This window comes from Borostomias antarcticus (genome assembly GCF_949987555.1).
Source record: "Borostomias antarcticus genome assembly, chromosome: 7".
NCBI classification, from domain to species: domain Eukaryota; kingdom Metazoa; phylum Chordata; class Actinopteri; order Stomiiformes; family Stomiidae; genus Borostomias; species Borostomias antarcticus.
In genome coordinates, this window is record NC_140240.1 from 2,304,394 (window position 1) to 2,326,977 (window position 22,584).

Genomic DNA, 22,584 nt, shown 5'->3' on the forward strand with positions numbered 1-22,584 from the left:
AAGTGAAATTAGTACAGTAGGTTCCTCAACTAACTGTAACAGAACTGCATTCCGTTTGCACGCAAATGCGCATCATCAAAGTTGAGCAAAATTCCGTTGAGTGAGTTTCCTTAGGAAATAATTGCGTGGACTTGACATATAATCACACGCAATGGAAACAAAAACAGTAGGCTACAGCATCTCATTGAGTCAATTCTCTTTTGTCCAATTGTCAGTTTTCCAGCATCTCCCTCCTATGCGCTCTACAGCCTGTGGTCTGAGATTACGCGCGTTCTCCAGCATCCCTCCGTCTGTGGGCAGAGCTGAACTACATTGTCGACGTCTTCCACTTTCGGCAGACACAGGATTCAGAGGACAAGCTTCTTCACTACAGCTTTCTTTTTTAAATACTCAAAGATTCATCATAGAAACCAAACATTCACCTTAACAGCTTTCTTTTTTAAATACTCAAAGATTCATCATAGAAACCAAACATATAATCCTACTGTATGACATCTATGATACCCCAGATATCAGAAAAAAACAATCGAGCCAACAACAGGGAGATAGTCATTAAATATTTATTTACTTCAAAATAAAAAAGGGACGGTGCAGACCCAGAGGCACTCGTCCACTTAATTGCTGTAGCAAGCAGTTTCTCCAAACCACCATGGCTGTAAGAAACAAACCATCCTCCCTTTATGTGATAGTGGTTGTACAGTATGTTCTCTAGTCTATATAGGTTTTTATTTGTTAAGACATACATTATTTGATACCAAGTTTCACCCAGCAGATTTGGTAGTGTGTGGTAGGCCTAATGACCACTGAGTCAGTGAGTTGTACTGTACAGTAGGTGTACTGTATATAGGCCAACTGTACTGTGTGTGCGTGTGTGTGTGTGTCTGTGTGTGACGAGAAAGTGTGCCAGGAACAAGTAAAATGAAGCGTGTCAGAATTGTAATTCCCTGATTCAGATACAGATTTCTTGTCACATGTAGTTGGTACAGTGTACCAGTGTACCAGTGTACCAGTGTACCAGTTTGATCCCAGCTCCCGGCATTGTGCTGAAGTGTCCTTGAGCAAAACATTGAACCCCAAAATCTCTCACGTGTGGCCCGGTGGTGCAGAACCTAGTACTGTTGCTGCACAGCGAGGTCTGTGGGCCTTTCTGTGCTGAGTTGGCATGTTCTCTCTGTGTTCTCTGTTTCCTCCCAAAGAACCATGAACAATGGCTGCCCACTGCTCCTGGCTGCCCCTGGAGGACGATGGTTTGGATAGGAGAAATGCAGGGAACAATTTCCACCGGAGACGCCCGCTTACTGTGTGCAATATGTGTGTCACGTGTGGCCAAATAAAGACCCCCCTCCCTTGGGTCCTGTAATTTGAAGGGAAAAAAAAGAACAGTGAAATGTTGCTGTCAGCTCTATGATTTGCTCTAAAGATTAAAAGTAATTACAAATACACCATTTTTAAGGGGGTGGGGTGCACTGTCAGTACAAATAGGGCATGGGAGTTTGTGAATGTCCTTGAGTGGCCCAGCCAGAGACCAGACTTGAACATGCAGCGACGCTCCCCATCTAACCTGACAGAGCTTGAGAGGATCTGCAGAAAACATTGGGAGAAATACCCCAAATACAGGTGTGCCAAGCTTGTAATGTCATAGTCAAGAAGACTTGAGGCTGTAATCGCTGCCGAAGGTGTTTCGACAAAGTACTGAGTAAATGGTCTGATTGCTTACTGTATGTAAACATGATTTTTCAGTTTTTTTTATTTTTTATTATATATTTTTTATACATTTGGAACCCAAAAAACACTTTTTTGTCACTATGGTGTGCCCACCCACATCCATTGTATGACCAAAACGGTGGTAGAGCAATTATCAGACTTTCTCAAAAGTGCTAGTTTTGTCAACGTTTTGATCTGAACCATGATCGTAACCTTAAAACAAGGCTAAACATTTTCCCTTTACTACTCCTTTAAGAACAAAGCGCTTTACAATGGCCTCTCATTCACCCATTCACACATACATTCACACACCAATGGCGACAGCTGCCATGCATGGAGCTAGCTTGGGAGCAATTTGGGGTTCAGTGTTTTGCCCAAGGACACTTCGACATGTGGACAGGAGGAGCCAGGATTCGAACCACTGACCCTATGATCATTGGACGACCCGCTCATCCTCCTGAGCCACAGACGCCCTTATCCTACCCTGTACCATTACATTCCATTACATTCCAGTCATTCAGCAGACGCTAAAGCCATTTAAAGTAATTCCATTTAATGTAGGTAGTCAGTGTACTACTTGCCAGTACTCACAAGTGCAACTCCTTTCTAAATAAGTGACTAAGAGCATAATCTAGTGCTAAAGTCAAAGTGCAAGAGTAGCAAAATATAAAAACAATAGGTACTTAAGAGGAAGGATCCGGGTAGTACTTCTTGAAGAGGTGAGTTTTGAGCCTGCGGCGAAAGATGGGCAGTGACTCTGTGTCCTGACGTCAGGGGGCAGTTCATTCCACCAGGACAGAAAAGAGAAACAAGAAACTTTTCAAACTGTAAATACATAATTGAACGTTTGTCGTCCCACCTGAGGAAATTTGAGGGTAGTTAATAAAAAGGCCTCTGTCCAATTTGCAGTAGTCCACAAATTGGGAGGGAGTTGCAGTAGTCGGCAGTAGTAGATGATAAGAGCCTGGATGAGCACCTGTGTCATTTCATCAATGAGAAAAGTGCAAATCCTCCTGATGCTGTAGAGCAGGAATCTGAGTGTGTAACGGATGTGATATGTGCTGAGATTGACAACTGTCAATACGGTCACACCCAGATTTTTCGCAGTCTGAATTGGTATCACCACTGTGTCGTTAATGGTGATGGCCAGGTTGCGGTGCAGGCAGCCCTTCCCCAGGAGGAACAGCAGCTCAGTCTTGTCCAGGTTGAGCTTGAGGTGGTGTGCCACCATCCACTCGGAGATGTGTGCCACCGCTTGTGTGTCAGAGGAGGGAAATGACAGGGACAGCTGGGTGTCATCAGCATAACAGTGGTAGGAGAAGCCAAGTGATTGAAGGACAGAAGCAGAGATGTAGTGTAGAGGGAAAAAAGAAGAGGACCCAGGACTGACCCCTGTGGAACCCCCGTAGTCAGACTACATGGTTCTGACACATACCCTCTCCATGTCACCTGGTAGGAGCGACCTGTCAGGTAGGGGCTGGTGGTCAGAGTAGTGACACAGTATTGCCCTCATTCTCATACTCGGCCTATACGGTAGGCTATGTGTATTTAGTTGCACTTAATCTATTTCACTGTTATCACACACAGATCACAAACCATTTATCTGCGAAACACTAGCAGTAGACTGTGGTTGAAAACGGAGTTAGTTACACTAAGGCAGAATTAGGTCCCTTTCCAGAAGTTCATACTATAAACGGAAAGCCCTGCACTTACAGTAGGCCTGTACAGTATAATAAACAAACAAACAAACAAAACAAAAAATATACTTTTGTCTAGCACTGTGATTGCTGGTGACACTTCTTATGTAAGGTTTTACCGGGATGTGCAGTTGTTTCACTTTAGCCAATTTTACTTAGTAAGTCGCTTTAGATAAAAACATCTGCTTAATTATTAAAACGTAAATGTCTGTTGATCAACTCGCCATGAGTTCCCCTCTCCTCGCTTCCTCCCCTCCTCCTTTCTCTGTCTGAAAGATAGATTTGTTTTTAGTAACACAAGGTCAGAGGCTAAGTATAAATCTCCTAAATGTTTCAGGCCTTTCCCCCCAGGCTAGGCCTTTGGACCTGAACATGTTGATTCATGCTACTGTAGCTTTCTTGTACCCACTTGCTTTGCAAATGTTCTTCGCAGTAAGCCTGTATACAGAACATCATATCCCTCATAATCCCGGGTGCATTACAGACCTTGTTGTAGAGCTCTGTAAGTCTGTGATCTACTCTGAATGTGTAATCAGAATAAAAGGCATTGTAGTCCTTTCATCATAGAGTAGAGGATAAGGCCTCTACCAGAAGGTGGCAGTTGTAGACCGTGCTTGAGTTTCTTCAATGCAAACTGGTGAAGTGACTGATTCCACCTTCAACTGATATCAAATGTCTTTGATAGGCTAGGTCAAAATCTCTTTAGATAGTCATGAGGTAGACATAGCTTATACACTTACATATGATAGACCTAAATCCAACTTTACAGGTAAGCTAAATCTCCCGGCCCTCCATGTGTTTTTTCAGTGGCAGTGATATAAGTGACATAAGTTCCCTCCTCCTCAACCCTCTGCAAACACTCTAAAATAAGATTCCTGCTGTTCACATTTGCCTGGCACAGGGTAGTCGCTTATGTCTTTGATCAGCCACACAGCTCATATCCGGATACCCAAATACCTGTGACTAGCATAGCCTACATTGTGAAGTCTATTGTCATTGTAGGAGAAATACAGCATATTCCTACTCACATATTTCACATACCGCAGAATGCCAGTGGTTCACTAATGTTTTCCTCAGGATGTCATTTGGTGAAACCAAATAGGAGAAATAGCTCTTCATTAGGTTTCGGGCCTATTAATGTTTGTACTGTAGTAGTCAGTGAGTAGGTTAGGTCTAAGGGGCGGCTGTAGCTCAGTTGGTAGAGCGGGTCGTTCAGTGATCGAAGGGTCAGTGGTTTGAATCCCAGCTCCAACTGTCGAAGTGTCCTTGAGCAAGACACCTAACCCCAAATTGCTCCCAATGAGCAGGTTAGCACCTTGCATGGCAGCTACTGCCATTGGTGTGTGAATGGGTGAATTTAGGCTATAAATGAATCAGTATCTATCATTTAGCTTTTTCCTCACTCATACTATATGTAGCCTACATGTGTTTCAGCAGGAGGGTATTTACAAATACGTAGTAGCCTGTCTGCAAATAAGACTCGGTAACATCAACTAATGTAGGTGGGTCTAAAAACATGTTCCCTAGAGTTCGACTAGCTGTGTTCGGAATCGCTCCCTCGTTCCCTCACTCCCTATTCCCTATATAGGGTTCACCATGTAGTGAACTACCTAGGGAACAGAGAAAATGTAGGGTACATGCACTGTTCCCTGCAAATCAAGGTAAATTGTGGGTAATAAATAGTGGACTATATAGGGAATGAAAATTCCGTGGAGAATTCGGACACTACAAACAAAATGGCTGACGCCCTATACAGTATAGTGCACTATATAGTGAATAGGGAGCGATTCCGAACACAGCTTTAGGAGGGGAAGAGATTACCAAGTGGAGGGTGGTTCAGTCAGGAGTCTTAGTGCATATGTAGAAGTGTTCTGCCCCCTAGAGGACAAGCGAAACAGGATCAGGAACAGCCTTTTGTAGAGGCACAGATGATAGGCCCACATTGCCTCTACCCGGCCTACCATAGGCCTAACTGTTCCCGTTAAGCCCCTAATGACACAACCCCTCCAGCCTCTTTAGAACAAAATAACAACAAATTATAGAATAATTTGGCAGCAGAACAGAATAAACACAAACGAGGCCAGCAACATTAGTATCGACTTACATTTATTTGCCATTTTAACCTGCATGGGACTAACATAGACTCACCATAAACTGTGAATGGAATGAGCAGTTTATTCTAGAAAACCAAAGCACCTTTCATGTGTCCTTTTCTCCCCTTCTGTCCTGGATGTGTTTTTTCGTTCAGACTGCAACCTTCTCCCTCTCCGTTCCCTACGCTTCTGAACTTGGTCCATTTCCTGGCTCACTAAAGCTTTTGCTGTGTTCGGAATTGCTCCCTATTCACTATATAGTGCACTATATAGGGCGTCAGACATTTTGTTTGTAGTGTCCGAATTCTCCACGGAATTTTCGTTCCCTATATAGTCCACTATTTCTTTCCCACAATTCACCTTGATTTGCAGGGAACAGTGCATGTACCCTACATTTTCTCCGTTCCCTAGGTAGTTCACTACATGGTGAACCCTATATAGGGAATAGGGAGTGAGGGAACGAGGGAGCGATTCCGAACAGTCTCTCCCACAGTATATCTGACAGACTCCCATACCTCGCTCTGAGGCATCACCTACCCTGCAGCATCTCTAAAGGGATGGAAGGTAGCCTAGCTACAATGCTCCAGGGCCAGGTGTAGGCTATTTACTGTATAATAGTTCTACACTTTAGTAGATGGTCTCTTCAATGAAATAATAAACATCCATGTTGTGTGTTTATACCAGATGAGTGCAGCCCAGTAAAAAAAAGTCCCAACATTTGTTTGCAGTATGCATTTTAATGGAATATTTACACTTGTCATATTTACTACATTTCAAAGTAGATTTTCAACCAAAACACACTGTACCCTGTCACTCAGTCTCTTTTTTCCCTTATCATAATTTCATGGATGTTCCAGAACATTTTCATGCATCTAGTAGAGGTTAACTTTAGAGACTTTGTATTGGCAATTATCTGGAATTGACTCATTAAAATTTGACTATATGATTTATTGAGACATTTTTACTTCAACATCATATATATATATACAGTATATATACTGTAAGGTACAGTACTACGCCTACAGTATGTGATTTTATGTGACAATGCTACAATGATACATTTGTTAATAGTTGTAAAAGGCATGGAGCACCATTCTTACAAAACACAAAGGTGCATGTGAGCAGTAAGCAGATGTAAACTGGTCTTTACAGGATTATGACAAAAGTAAAAACTTGTTAATGTTATCAAGTGTTTTGAAACCATAGAGAGACAAATAGACTACATATATTCCAAAAGGCATTCGACTTTCAGCAGTTGGATAAAAAAAAAACACAACAACAACAACAACAACAACTCAGTAACGTGTAAGATGATGATAATATTTAATCACTTAAGTCTTTTTCTTTCTGATTGAATATTACCCAGGTTTCTCCTGCTCTCCATCTTCTTCAGTACTCAGGCCGAGACATGATGCTCGGTGGGCTACATTCCAGAACCTTCCTCCAGCATCCCTCCAGCAGGACTCTGATGGCAACACACAGAAAATGGCACATTTCACCATTTGTCATATAGACTTGGACTTAATCTGACTTGAATTTAACTTACCAGGTTCACATCTGGCTCGGCAAAACCTTTTAGCTGCATCTGTGAACTGTCCTCCTGTGAATGACATAGGTCTTTCAAACTACATTCCAAGTTGCCCACAAACAGCATCAATCTAAATACTCTGTATCCCAACTGTGTGACTTCCACCCTTTGAGCAGTCAGCCACAGTTGCTCACATTCAGAGGTAGTAACAGCCCTCATGGTAGTAATGTGATCTTTCTAACAAGTCACAAAGTAACAAAGTCAGTGTTAATGGACTGACCTGTCTTTTGTGTGAGGCCCTGAGCTCTGCTGCATGTCAGAGCCCAGGGCCCCACGGCCCTAGGAGATTATATTACATACTTTGTCCCCGTGGAAAACAGCACAGTCCTCAGGCTGAAACTGCTGTGTTGGATGTTGCTTTTATTTGTCCAGGTTAGTCTTAATGAGATGCAATCTCTTTTTGAGGGGAGACCTAGTTTTTCAAGGCTGAGGCTGAGAAACTGAACTAGAACTTGCCACACAGTGTCAACACAGATTGCGTTTTTCCTAGACAATGAACACAGAATTCTTCTGGAAACTGGATACTTGTTGTTACTTGCAGTTAACTACGACCTTCAACTGAATTCACCTCAAAATACTGCTTTCATGAAAATCAAAATATAGTTTTGTTCTGACTTTAGATTTAAATCAAAGCCTCTCTCTCATAAAGGATGATGTCAATGTGTTGATCCTGGGCGAAATCACACAAATTATTATCCCCACCACACCACAGATGTATGCCCGTGTGTGGCACGGTGAACTCACATAGTCAGAGTTGACCTCTAGCATCTCCTCCATCTCACTGTCCTCCATACTGCACCCTGCAGGGGAGCACTCAGCAGAACGCTTCTCCAGGGCCGGTCTGAGGAAGGCTGCTGCTGTGGACTTCTTCAGCAGAGCTAGCGAACACATGAAAACACTGCCTCAGCTCTGTGCTAACATGATGCCTTTGTTGTTGTGGTTGTTTTGTTTTGTCTTGTCTTTGTGTTGCGTGTAAAATGTTGTCTGACTGTAATACATGTTGTAATTGTATGTGGTTAATGTTACGACTTCAAAAAATTAAATAAAATATCAATTAATATAACATGATGCTTACATTACTGAAGTTGATAGCTGGCTTGCTCACTTGTTTCTGTGCCACTAGTGTGGAGGTTTATGAGTAAGACATTGCTGAGCATGTATAGAGAATACGGGATGCCTCACCTGCCTCACAGATGTAGGTTGTGATGAGCGCCATAGCCAGCAGCCGCACAGCCGTATCCACCCCCATCGTCTCTCACACACTCCTGTGTTATGCTCCTGAAAGCCCTAGCGATGTGTATGCTACCTGAGAAAAACACCACGCCCCCTAGCCATCGCAACAACAATGTCCATGTAGGGAGAGAGCGTACAGGTGTGTGTGTGTGTGTGTGTGTGTGTGTGTGTGTGCACATCCGTATGTGTGTGTGTGTGTGTGTGTGGTGTTTATTCTCTACACAAATGGAATGGGGCCAAGAAGAATGCTCTAATTACCAAACTGTGTCGTCTATTCACCTGGTGGATGAGCTGGGAGCAACTTAGTATTCATGTCAAATTAAACTATTTAATGAGAGGAGAATTATAAACAATCCTAAGATGCCACCACCACCAAACAGACAAACTGATGAGCAGTTGGGCAGATGTGGAGTGATAAAAAGGTAATAGTGTACAATATCGGAGATTTGGTATGAAGGACAATTTAAGGTGGAGGTCATTATACATGTAGAGTAACTTCTAAAACCTTAATGATACTGTAGGTTGCAAGGATGCTACTTTGTCTTGAATACTGGGGGAATTATCAAGAAATTAAATTAACTGGAAACAGCTATTTGACAACCATTTCCCCCCAAAATCAAGAAATCTTTCACATGCCCCCTGATCCCGTAGAAGGGCCTGGATCTTGGAATAAATGAACATAGACCCCCAGTTACAAGGGGAGTCCACAGTGACATCAAAAGAGGACATCATTTTATCCATAATTTTTATCAGTGATGAAGACAGCTCAATTTGATGTTTCAGAAGTCATATGAGGTGACGACAACATCACTGACCTTGAGGAAGATCTGTTTTGTTCAACTGTAAACGTATGTCCGGTTAGTATTCAGTTCAGGTTCACCGAGGCTACACCAACAATCATTTGGGCCCTGTTAACTAGAGCACTAAAAACCAGATCCTGGAGATTCCTTTGGATTAGGCCCACAGAGGAGTGATGGAGTGGTTGGCAGACAATGGCTCTGCTTGTGATGCAGGGTGTAGCATTACTCTACCTCCATAATTAAGGGGCCAAAGAAGTTAGCGAGGGCAAGGAGTAATATGTCTCGCACTGCCCTACCAAACTCAACAAAACACTCCTGCTCTGTCTCCTCTCCCTGACCACTAGTACCACAAGCTGACCTCTGGATTTCACAGTCATCATCATTAGAGGGCATTAGAAAATGGCTGCCTCCACCCATACGGTTTGTTTTGAATTGTTCCCAAGGGCAAAATTCTCATTAAATTGAAAACCAAGGAGGATGGATGTTAAGGATTTTATACTGTCCATTCCAAACCAACTAGGAATCTCATATAGTCATTACCAATTTGGGTTTAAGGAGCCTGAGTTAGAGGGAACTGAGTTTAACTCTCACTCTGTACCCCACATTTGAATGTGCGTTTACCTGTTCAGGTGTCAACTGACCAGATTTCCATGCCCTGACCCTGTTGCTAAGAGTTCCACTCTCTGGTTTGTAACATTCCATGGGAAGTGGCGCTGCATTGACTCCACTATGTTCTCTCTCCCTGGCAGAGAGCTCTCCCTGGCTCTGTCTAAATGAACTCAATAGAGGCGCCTTAACTCGATACGCTATAGCAAACCCACTGGTGCGTGCTCAGGGATGGAACATTGTTTTCTGGAAGCTTCTGGAAGCTTCCGCCACTGTGCTAGAAGGCTGAGACAGGGATGTATCCCTCTCTCCTCATCAATAGAGGTGAATGAATAATGTTTGACAAGTCAGACCTTTTCCAGATCGAAATAAAAGCACAGGGTAGTAGTGTTAGTCCTTTATTTTATTTTGTAGAAAGTAATGTAACCTTGTTCCAGTTCTGTGTACACCATTGTCTGTATTGTAATGTGATATACAAATGTTCATCATAACCATGATGGTGTAATTGTAGAAACCATTTAGATAATTATAGAATATTTTAGCCATTTTATGTAATGCCAACAATACTGAATGAGTAAAAATAAAGAATAAGAATGAACATATGTTTTTTTGTGTGTCTAGTTTTAAATCAATATAAATCATCTTAAGTGGCTTCAGGATTCAGTAAAGGCAAAAGGTTTTGTAATATCTTGTCCAGAAAGCAGTGGTCATTTCTACTTTTATCAGGATAAAACCATATAAAACTGAATGCTATCATGAAATCATTAATAATATGAATTCATAACCGTCAGAAACATTACATGTATTTTTGACCTGATTTCAATTTCTAAAGTATAATTTAATCACTTTGAAATTAAATGGTTCAAAACCATTCAACTCATTGCATTTGACTGTGTATAGACAATATACACTATAGGTAACTAGAGAGAGCGTTCATATACAGTAGTTATAAGTATATGAGAGCATACATAACTATTAACTGTATCTTATTGTAATTCCATGTCTCTGAAACATACTGTACACACAGGCACACTCACAAGCCTTTCAAACAGTGCTAGAACATATACTGTAGATCAATTAAGTTTTGATTTACAATCATCACGTGATTACATGATCCATGGTTGGTAACATAATTTGTTCTGATGGCATATTGTTTATAATGAAGGCACTGATAAGAACAGGGTCTTTCTCAACGAGGAAACACATAAGCAGATCAAGTAGACTTAGAAATATGCCATTAGCGGAAGGCAAATCCTGAACAGTTACCCTTGTAGAAGTTCAAACGTTTTCACATTAGCTTCAGTGAATATGTACATGGAAGGATAACATTGATTGGTTGACACATTTTTGACATACACTGGCTAAAAACAAAACCCCTCGGTTTTAGAAGAATTAGCTTCTACAGACACTGAAGCTCTGAGCTTTAGCCCTATCGAAAAAGGAATATAATATAATATATAATATAATACTGACTCTTTTAAACACAGTAACACATTTCAGCTCACACTCCTGCAGGGCAAAAATGTGGATCTCTCAATGCCATACTGTGAAAGTGAAACATTCAGCGCAAAGATGAATCTTAACAACCAGCAAAGTGTTTTAGCTCAAGAACTTGACAGACACATTTACAGAACACCTGCGTGTCCCCGTCACAGTTCACGAGCTCGCTCCCTCTCTCTCTCTCTCTCTCTCTCTTTCTCTCTCTCTCTCTCCCTCTCTCCTACTGCTTTGGCCTTGTGCCTCTTGGACCGGAGATAGCATCTCACTACAAATGTCATGAAATAAGTAGCCGTTCACACACATGCTCTCACACTGGGCCTGCTTGTTGTACTTCAGCCAGTGTGTGTATTCTGACATACAGCTAATCTTTCGGGGATTGAAACGGGACCACTGATGATACAGTAGCATTTTATCAGGTCATCATTTAGTAAATAGCTGCCAAATCCCCCTCTTTCTCACCTTCTCTGTCCGAATGTCCGGCAGCCACCGTGCAGTCTATCCTCCTCTCTCCTCTTCTTCTGTGAGAGTGCAGGCGTTGGATTGTGGCCTGCAAGGCAGTCCTCATAGCAGGGAGAAGGGCCGTGCTATGAGGACTGAGTTGTGTTTCCACTGCAGCACAGCGGCAGTGTGTGTCCACTAATACACATCATAAACTCCAGCAGATCCCAGCGAGTCAGATCTTGGGTGGGTTTCGTCGCTACACTTCTTTCTCGCCGTTACCATGAAAGGACGTCCGTCTCAAGTTCTCCTTGACCTTGACGAACTCCGGCGCTCTCTCCGTCTCGTCCTCCAGCCTCTCCTGCTCTTTCTCCAGCTGGATATAAAACCGAAGAAAGGTTCGACCATTGTGTAAGAAGAAATGGCATGTCTGATGGATAGCTATGGTTGCTTAGTATATAACCTTTGTGTACACATACTGTATCAACATTCATAGACTGACTTTGTGACTGCTAAGGTGGACTGCTGTCTCATACTGTACCTCTTCCAATTTCTTGTGCCTCTTGAGGAGCTCCTGCTCCAGAGGAGAGACCTTCTTCCTGGCCTCTTCCTCCTCTTTCTTCTGTTTGATCATCTGCTCTCTCTTCCTGGCCTCCAGAACGCGCTGCAGCTCGGGTTTAGCCTCCGCGCTTACCCCACCCCTGGTGACAGAACAATGATCAGCCATCAAACACTGAGATTCATTTAAAACATTGACCCAAGACAGTTTGGGAAAGACATGGTGTGAAGGAAAGAGAGGTCAGAGAAAAGAGCCTATCAAACTATGTTTCAGGGAAGAGTTGTGACTTTTTTCTCAATGTTACTTGGTCTCCAGCAGGGGGCAATCTTGACATATTTATTGTCAACAAATTTATGATTTTTGGTCCTGCTTTGTTAAATTATAAAAACTAATTTCACTATAGAAACAAATTATACTTTGAAATAATTATGACACAGTAGCTAGTTAGATAAACAACACTGTAACTGCATTACATATTCGAATAATAATAAGATGGACATCTACCGAGTCTGATCTTGGCCAGTTGTCTCTCTCTCTATGGTGAAGCTAATTCTCCACCTTCATGGAAACATATTGACTGATTTGATTTGAAAAAAATAAATAAAAGAAAGCACACTGCTGAAGCTTCTCTATTTACCAGAAGTGTGGTGGCGATTGGAGTGAGCAAGATACGTTCTTGTCCTATAATTTTGAGATCAATTCCTCTGGCACCTCAAATGACTGCCTGGCTCATTCATTCTTGATCTAAAATAACACGTCCTACGTTCTAACATTAAGAGTTCTATACTAAGCAATTTTATAATTCACTAGCTCCTCTTGTCTCTCCTTCTCCCTTTCTCACGGTATCCCTTTCCTCACCTCTTTGTGTGACTGTTAATTGAAATAACTCGTTCTTTGAAGATGTGCAGTCACAGCCTTCTATAGCGTGGGATGGAGAGGGGGGGGGGGCTGTGGGAGGTGTGATTATGGGATGGAGAGATGTGGGAGGTGTACTTAGTGATTGGTTTAATTTAGTCTGTGTCCATCACATCAGCACAGAGGAATGAACACAACAAACATGGAGTCAATTACAGATTTTGTCACCTTCAGGAACCCCCCCACACACACCTCCTCCAACACTGAGACAAACACACACACACACACACACACACACACTGGAGTGCCAGTGGAGAGGAGTTTGTATTAGCTGTGTGAAATCGGGAACACACTACATACAAATCGCCGCATCCATCCAGCATGACCTGATACCCACAAGGCGAAGACAAGAATAGAATTGTTCTGGAGTTGACATCTGAACCCACTTTATTACTGTTGTTCCTCATGTCCATAAGTGACCCTGGGACCACGGAATCCGTACTTAAGGAAATCCATAGATAGGCTCCTGTTTCCCTTCAACCCACAGAGTCTGGTGAGCTGGAAGGACATCTGAATCCCACCACATTTTCTCCCCTCCCTCTACTAGATGTTATTGTCCATGTTTTTGTCCTACTCACTCTTAGGTTGCCTTCCCTTCTCCACCTCAGATTACAGACATCAATGCCAGTCAGTGGCTGGAAAAGCCATATCTCAAGAGAGGGGAGAAAGAGGGAGGAACAGCACGAGAGAGAGAGAGAGAGAGAGAGGGAGAGAGAGAGAGAGGGAGAGAGTGACTACTCAATCTGGGAGACTGTGTTCAGTCTTGATGACCCAATTCTTGAACTCCCATCACTGTGTTGAAGCTTATCTCCCAAGTGCTGTTAGCCCCCCCCCCCCCCTCTCTCTCTCTCTCTCTCTCTCTCTCTCTCTCTTCTCTCTCTCTCTCTTCTCTCTCTCTCTCTCTCCCTCTCTCTCTCTCTCTCCCTCTCTCTCTCTCTCTCTCTCTCTCTCCCTCTCTCTCTCTCTCTCTCTCTCTCTATCTCTCTCCCTCTCTCTCTCTCTCTCTCTCTCTCACTCTCTCTCTCTCTCTCTCTCTCTCTCTCTCTCTCTCTCTCTCTCCCTCTCTCTCTCTCTCTCCAGTGCTCAACACAGATTGCCTCCCCTGGGCATTGACTCTCACAGCCGAGTCTCTCTCTGTTCCAATCTCACTGCCAGCCCAGCAGATAGTAGATGCTTAATTACAGGCATGGCACCCTGCCACCTTACCTCTGAGAATCTGTCTAATGGTAAGCAAAAGTTGTGTGTGTGTGTGTGTGTGTGTGTGTGTGTGTGTGTGTGTGTGTGATGCATACATTATGGGCAATAAAGTGATGTGATCATGGTCTGGCATGCCCTCAATCTGGTGCTTTGTATAATATAATATTAGTATAATATTCAAGATCAACACTGGCAGGATACAGTGAGCCGAGGGTAAGGGCGATGACTGATAGCATACTATAGACCTGGCAGTATCCATTCTCCCCACTTCAAGAACTGCTCAATTTCATTGTACTGCTTCTCTGTCTGTTTCTGATCGATACTGAGATGTGGACATATTCAATAAAGTTCAGATTACAGGAGAGAGGGTGCAAAAGATGTGAGTTCCTATTTCGTAACAGATACTTTTACAGTGTCGGCTATCATTGATTTCTGGAGCTGGGAACCATGACTAATCGGTCTGGCGCTACTGAATTAATAACATTTGCCTGTACATCCAGAAAAAAAAGTTCAGTTCTAGTTTTGATTTAAAAAGTGCCTTTTCTGCTTTTCTATAGGCCTAGCAGTGAAATGGCAAGACTGGAGGGACATAACTCCTGGCCCCGCAGTGGTGGAATGAACTGCCCACTGATATCAGGACAGCAGAGTCGCTGCCCATCTTTCGTCGCAGGCTCAGAACTCATCTCTTCAAGAAGTACTACAACAATCCTCCCGCCTAAGCACTTATTGTATTATATTATATTGCACTGTACTTAAGATTGATATTCTTGCACTTTGCCTTCAGCACTAGATTATGCTCTTAGTCACTTGTTTTAGAGAGAAGATGCACTTGTGAGTTCTGGCAAGTAGTAGTACATTGGCTCTTCCTACGTTAAATGCAATTATTGTGAGTCGCTTTGGATAAAAGCATCTGCTAAATGACTGTAATGTAATGTAACATAATAGACCCTCTATTGGCTGTTTTCTGAAAGGTTGGTGTCGCCAGTGTCCTCTCATGGAAAGCCTCTGGATGTTTGGGTCTAAATTAGGCTATTTATTTGCACCATAAAAACAAGAACATAAAAGACAATACAAAACAAAAAAAAGAAAGCAGGTGCCGGAGAGGTTTGAAATCCAAGTGGTCTTATAAAAATGCCTAATTGAATAGAATACGTAGGCTACTGTACCATAGAAACAACAATAACAACAAGAAAAAACAGTTGATCAGTTCACCAATGGCACAGGCATTGTGGTGGCTATTATCTAGCAATAACTGGGCCAGGAGTTAATTTTGGAGCTGCTAAAGTATAGAAAGAGGAACATTTGTCAGATAACAAGTAGTGCTCCAATTTATTGGGCTCTGTTTTTGTACATTCACAGATCTATTTGTGATTACTTCAATCCTGCAACATAGTTAGAGCTGTGTGACAAATCTACATTTTCAATTCTCATTTGTATTCATGTTAACATGTGGACCTGGTTTCTTAATGCATTTATTACACATTTCCCTAATGATGAACTGTTCAGTAAGTTATTTGTCTGGCTTCGTCTGGGTACAGTGTGGAACAGAAGTGCATTCCTCTGTCCGACAGTGCCACACCAAGGAGCTAACCCCACCAACATCTCAACCACAGCTGGACTTGTGCTGAACATGCACATTTTTGCTGAATTCTGTGGCATGTCTCTCTTCAGCCCAAGCGTCAAACAGAGCCCATTCCCTGTAGGCCATTTACTATTCATTTTGAGACGTTTGAAACATGGTAAGGCGGGCGTGCCCCCTCTATCCCCCATACCCAAATCTAGCTATGAAACATTCGGTTTCTTTAGTTTTGGATGGAGTCCTTTGCTGCTTCAAACACTGTTTGTCCATAATTCATAGAGATAGACTTAATGGCCTTACTGTACATATGTAGAGATTGTTGTACAAAGCATTTGTGAATTATGTTTTTTAAGGCATTGCCAGCAATACAGTATACATGTGCACATCATAGCTGAACGGTAACCTTAGACTGTATGATTACAGTGGTATCATAGTGCCTTATTGTGACCTGTTCCTGCTTAATGTGCAAATTATGTACATGTATACAAAATCCCTGCATGTTGAGGCATACATAATCACTACTATGGTTCAGCATACTGTATCACAGATTGGCCCTTGTCATGCTCACATATACACATATACACAAACATGCACACACCCACACACACACTCATGCACATCGCTCATCCATTTGTTTGTTTGTTTGTTTCTTTCCAAAGACCTCACAGTGGACCTCACATTGGACATTTTTCAGTACCGTTTGTGGCTCATGAGCAGCTCTCGATGTAGATCCTGGTGGCTCTTGGAGGCTTTGACTGGATTAACCAGCTTTTTGGGCTTGATGAGATCATCCTCGTCCTCCATGTAATCCGGCTGGGGGGCGTAGCTGGACAGGGGGGGCGGGTCCCTTTGGGGGTAGCCTTCACCATGCCTGGGCTGCTGCTCCCACTGGAGGTCTGCATAGGCCGACGCTGCAGGACAGGAATGGTGGGAGAGAAGAGAGGGGATAGAATGATAAATGGTAAATGGACTGCATTTATATAGCGCTTTTTTTTTCCACCTTAGCGGCACTCAAAGCGCTTTACAATAGCCTCTCATTCACCCATTCACACACCAATGGCGGTAGCTGCCATGCAAGGTGCTAACCTGCTCATTGGGAGCAATTTGGGGTTAGGTGTCTTGCTCAAGGACACTTCGACATATGGACAGTCGGAGTTGGGATTCGAACCACTGACCCTTCGATCACTGAACGACCCGCTCTACCAACTGAGCTACAGCCGCCCCAGGAGGAGGAGTGGAGTGAGAGAGAAGAGAGGGAGAGAAATAGAGTGATAGAGGAGTGGGAGAGAAGAGAGGGAGAGAGATAGAGTGATAGATGTTACCAAAATGTGAAACCAGAAGAGAACAAATCGGGGAAAGAGAAAGAGATGAGATTCAAATTTCATTGACGTCAACTTTATTCATCAGGGTTCAGAGAGATACTCTGGTTAAAATCGGATCTTTATCGGAGAGTTGTCAAACTGGACTGTCTAAACTGCTGTCAGATTGTGTGTGTGTGAAGAAAGTACAAAGTGAAAATACACAGTGTCAAGGAAAGGGAGACTCAAAACCGAACGCTCCGAAACATCATAACAGAGATATCAGCAGAAGTGCGAATGAAAGAAACCATTGTGGATGACGTAGAACAGAATAGTAAACTATCCAATGAGGTCCTCAGGGCATCAGGAGGGCGCTAATAGCAGGCGTTTCATCCTCACTCTCTGTCCCAACATGGGGCTCTGACATTTGGACCAGCTGGGGTCCTGGAACACATTCTCCTGCTCATTCACATTACCCAGCAGGCAGCTGAGCAGCGGCAGGTGATCCACCAGCTCCGCTCAGTTTGTTTTCCTAAGAGCCGATAGAAATTCCACATGCCTCTTTCCTGCTCTCTCTCTCTCTGCTACTCTCTGAGAGTTAGGATTGCGACATGCTAGGCTACACCCTATCAGCTCAATGTGACCCCCGCAGGGAAGGTCAGGTTCAGCAAGCCTTGACTGGCCGAGTGAATGATTAGCCACTCTGTAAAGGTTGATCTCCAGTGACATCTGTGGTATTAATGGGACTCTAGGGCTCGGGCCACTCCCCTGTACTCTAAATGAAACTATGGGACACAGAGATCTCCTCTTAGAACATGAAATGGATCAGGCACACAATCCAGACCTTTTGATTCTGTACTGTTCTCACCGCGTCGACAACTGTAGGCGCTACTGTTCTCGCTCTACTGTATTGCTCCTGTGTGTCTTCAAGAAGGGCCAGATTATGAAGCACCTGATCCCAGCCAGAGTGATTCTGAAGGGACAGATCAGATGTCATACGCAAACAGGCCGGGATGGAACAATGACTTCCTTTCTCAAGTGCAACCAGAGCTATCTCCGCTGCTCAATATTTCATAAGAAGTAAATGAGGTCTGCTTGTCTTGTCTCAGCACTTCCCAATCAGGGCTGTGGACAGGCTATTGGTGATGGGTTAGAGACAGAGAGGAGAGGACTCTGATGTTGGGAACACCGGCATGATGATTCATGAACAAATAATGTAAATAAATGGATCAATCTGATCTCACCCTTCCTTCCGGCTTTCGTTCAGAGCAGACGCTTTTGTTGCTTGCTCCTGCTCTTGTATTTTATAACTGCCTTGTACTGTATTTTGTATGTCGTAATTGCCTTGTATTTTGTATGTATTGCATTTTGTATGTCGCTCTTTCTTCCCTTTTTATGTGTTATTTGTATTGTGAAGCGCTTTGTGCATTCGTGCTGTGAAAGGCGCTATATAAATAATACTTACTTACTTACTTACTAAATCTGTACTAATCAGGTTGTGTTCAGACAGCTAGTTCTAAGGCTGGGATTCAATCAAGAATGTGTTGGTGGGTAATGTTTTTCAAATTAAGGGTTCTGTCTTGCGGTAGTTACAGTACAAGGTAAGCTTTTCCAGCCTGGTAGTTCCTCTTGGCAATATATAACAGTCTGATACTAACTAACTAACACTGATACGCTGGAATGTGTGTTTAGAAGCCCTGCTGGGCAGTGGTCTCACAGAGAAGAGCAGGGATCCCAGTGGAGCAGCACCACAATTATAACAGCATGGCTAATCACTGCACAGTGTGTGCCTGCCTGCCATCCTGTAGAAAGATGAACTCCAAGATGTTCATCTGAACGGGACAGACAGATGGAGAGATAGAGAGAGAGAGAGAGGGAGAGGGAGATACTGGTACAGTAGAAAAAAAGAGAGAGTGAGGTGGGAGGGCAGGGTGTTTCCTGCATAGAGGATTTTTTTTGGCGCCCCCCAAAGAGATTTTAGCCAGAGCCAAAGGAAAATCACCAGTGCCAAAATGCCAAAAATTGAGAATAAAAATAGCAATTCAAATCTTCTCCAAATGTGTTTAATAGCTTGTTTCAAGTGCAGCCCACCCCTCTTTTTCGCATTGTATATGGTTTGGACCACTATGATTATAATCAAGTTAATTAATAGACAGGTTATCAGTATCTTAAACAGTTTGTCTTCATATCCATTTTGTGTCCTGTCGGCAGATTTCTCGAGATTAGTGAGCTCAGTCAGAACAACAGCACAGAATATAGGCCTATCTATATGCTGGTAGGCTACTTGGCATAAAACGGAGGTTTCCACCCAAAATTTTGTGCGCCTCACCCCCCAAAGACCCATTCTGAGCCAGGAGAAAACCTTGGAGGGTAATCAAAGAAAAGGGAACTGCAAGTGTCGGAGGACGCAAACCAAGCAGACCTGGATAGAGAATGAGGAAGAGAGAGGGAGAGAGAGAGAGAGAGAGAGAAGGAGTGAAAGAGAGCAGGAGAGAGATAGTGACTGAGAGAGAGACAGACTGGCAGATGGAGAAAGAGGAAGAGATGGAGATAGAGACAGAGAACCTGCATCATTGCTTTTTCAGGACTTCTTGTCCAGAGAGGCTGACTGTAACGAGTCACTGCTGGGGGACTTCTGGAGATAGATAGCCACAGAGGAGGGAGGGGTTTCTTTAAAGTAATTAACCTCAATAATGGATTCCTGTATAGTCACCTTGTTCTCACTATGGATAGAATGTGACTTCTCAACATGCTAATGAAAAGGGTAGGCTAAGTGTATGCATTTCATGAGTGTGTTTGTGTATAAGTGTGTGTGTGTGTGTGTGTGTGTACCGTTTGAACACAACTGGAACAAACAATGTTTGAACAGTTGCACCATATGTTATGTAAGTGAAGTCCAGAATCCTCAGCTTGGAATGTTCTGGCAAGGTTCATAACAGCAGACAGGTCAGGCTCAAAATATCAATACTTGTTCATGCAGGCAAGTAGTAGGAGACACAGAGTCTCTGGTCACTGTATCTCAAACAGATTTGAAACATAGCTTAAAGGCATCAGTATCATTCAGTTATATATGGGAAGGGCCTTTAGAGGGTCTCTGATAACCTGGGAAATCTAAGCCCATTAACCACACTGTCCTCTCGAATCTGTTCTGCAAACCATTTATTCTCAACCATTTCCCAATAACAAAACATTCCAAATTACTTCAAGTGGATGCTTCGTATAGGTAAACAAAAAGCAAAAACACTATTTAACTTAGAGTGAAGTGTACTCTGTTCTGTTTAATAAACACCACCAGTGATGTGGTCCCCAACTCAGCTGGAGATTTAATTCCTGTCTCGTCTCATGACGCTATGCATCTTGGGGGAGAAAGACAAAACTGAGCATGAAAGAGGTCTCAGCTTGTATACAAACAGAACACTGGTTGTCGCCTTGGTAACGCTAGTTTAGGCCCTAAGACGCCCAGTATTCCCAGGCTCCCTTGGGGCAGGGCGGGAGAGCACTTTTCCCATAATACACTCTGAATGCAGATTGAAGATACACCATGAAATTCAGACTGAGGCTGTATTCATTATCATCTAAACGACAAAGAGGGTCTTACCTCATATCACCAGCCAAAGACAACACTTGTTTTAAATCCCCTAACATTCATGGAGGACAGATTAATTTTTTTCAAGAATGTTTGCAAATTGAGCACAAGCACATTCAGCGTTATTTATAAAATCTGTTCAATTGACACTGAAAAGCTGAAACTGATCAGACTCATATGACTGAACAGTATAAACACTCATTGAAAGTATTTGTAAAGTGGCATGCTGTGTTTATTGAAGTAGGGTTAGTAACTGTTGCTGTACTGTACTTAGCCACACACACACACACACACACACACACACACACACACACACACACACACACACACACACACACACACACAACTGTTCAAAATGTGTAGCGGTGAGGCTGCACAGTTTATTTTACTGGATCACAACCGGACCATTCTACCAGAGGATACAACGTTTCTCTACTTATACAAACACACCCTTGAGATAGTGTTACAGACAGGAGGTTGCAAAAGCCAAAGTCTCAAGCTGTTTGAAACCACTGCGCTAACAGAGATGCCACTGACCATTTGAAAGTGCTAGCTAGTCCTGTCCATCTGAAGGGACAGAGGATACAGTAATATTCTGACTGGTGAGGTTGTAAACCTGAATACTCTCCAGAGAACATAAAAGAACATGCCAGACACATCTCAGTGCAGCCTCTGGAAAGGTGTTGACATTTTTCTAAATGAGCCGGCTCCTTCAGCTCTATAGAAAAGATCAACATTTTCTGTAGCAAGCCACAAGAAAGAGTGTGTTGCCGGCTACAGAAAGCAAGAGCTTGTTGCCTGCTACAGAAAATGATTCAGAGGAGCTCAATGATTGAGAGGAGCTCTCCATGATGTGTTGGAATCAGGGGGCAGGTTAGACAGATCCGCTTGTCTTTCCCACTGAACTTGGCAGTTTGCTGTTACCAGCCAGACAAACACAAGTGCTGTCATTGTCGATTCCCTGTTACTTTCAGCTGCTACAGGGTTGTCCCCATGCGCACACACAACTCACTGCCAACTCCACGCTTGTCAGCATCTCTCCTGCACCAGCCACTTAGACAAATTTCCCTGTAGCTACCACAAACTGTCAGAACAATAACATTCCTCAAAAACCTGCTCCAGTCGCTTGTACTGTAGCGTCGATATATCAATGTAATACCTCACTTCAGTAGTACTTCAGCCGTGCGGTCGAGTCTGTGAGCTTTTGACTGAAGCCTCTCATCTGGCAGTCAAGCAAAGAGTCGGAGTGCAGCCTGCAGGGTTCAGCGTCTTACCTGACTTGACCATCACATCCCTGGGTCTCCCAGACTGGCCAGGGGGGAAGAGGCTCTGGGTGACTCTCTGTGCCATCTCTCTACCACACGCGTGTCTGGTGTGTCCTGGTGTGTCCCGGTTCTCAGAGAGCTACATGTCTCTGAGGAGAGGCCCGTCAGAGCCAAGGCAGTAGCAGCACAGTCCTTTAAACATGCCTCCCTCTCCCTACCCGGGCTAGTGTAAATAATCACATGACCACCGCCAGGCATTCCACGGCCCCGCTCCTCCCCGCACTCTGCCTCTCCCCTCCCCTCCTCTCCGTCGGACCCTCCCTCCCACTCTGCCTCTCCCCTCCCCTCCGCTCCTCCCCGCACTCTGCCTCTCCCCTCCCTCCCACTCTGCCTCTCCCCTCCCTCCCACTCTGCCTCTCCCCTCCCCTCCTCTCCGTCGGACCCTCCCTCCCACTCTGCCTCTCCCCTCCCCTCCTCTCCCTCGGACCCTCCCTCCCACTCTGCCTCTCCCCTCCCCTCCTCTCCT

At 43.6% G+C, this 22,584-nt stretch overlaps 1 protein-coding gene across 1 annotated transcript; it reads right to left on the minus strand.

The window, feature by feature from the left end:
* Positions 1-10,106: 10,106 nt before the first annotated feature.
* LOC311311465 (protein FAM107B) lies at positions 10,107-22,267 on the minus strand. The gene is made up of 4 exons (XM_084441190.1): positions 22,068-22,267; positions 16,607-16,820; positions 12,201-12,360; positions 10,107-12,035 (listed from the first exon to the last, which is right to left on the minus strand). Exons 1-4 carry the CDS (start codon positions 22,141-22,143, stop codon positions 11,919-11,921), a joined length of 567 nt encoding a protein of 188 aa, XP_084297316.1. The 5' UTR covers positions 22,144-22,267; the 3' UTR covers positions 10,107-11,918.
* Positions 22,268-22,584: the final 317 nt, after the last annotated feature.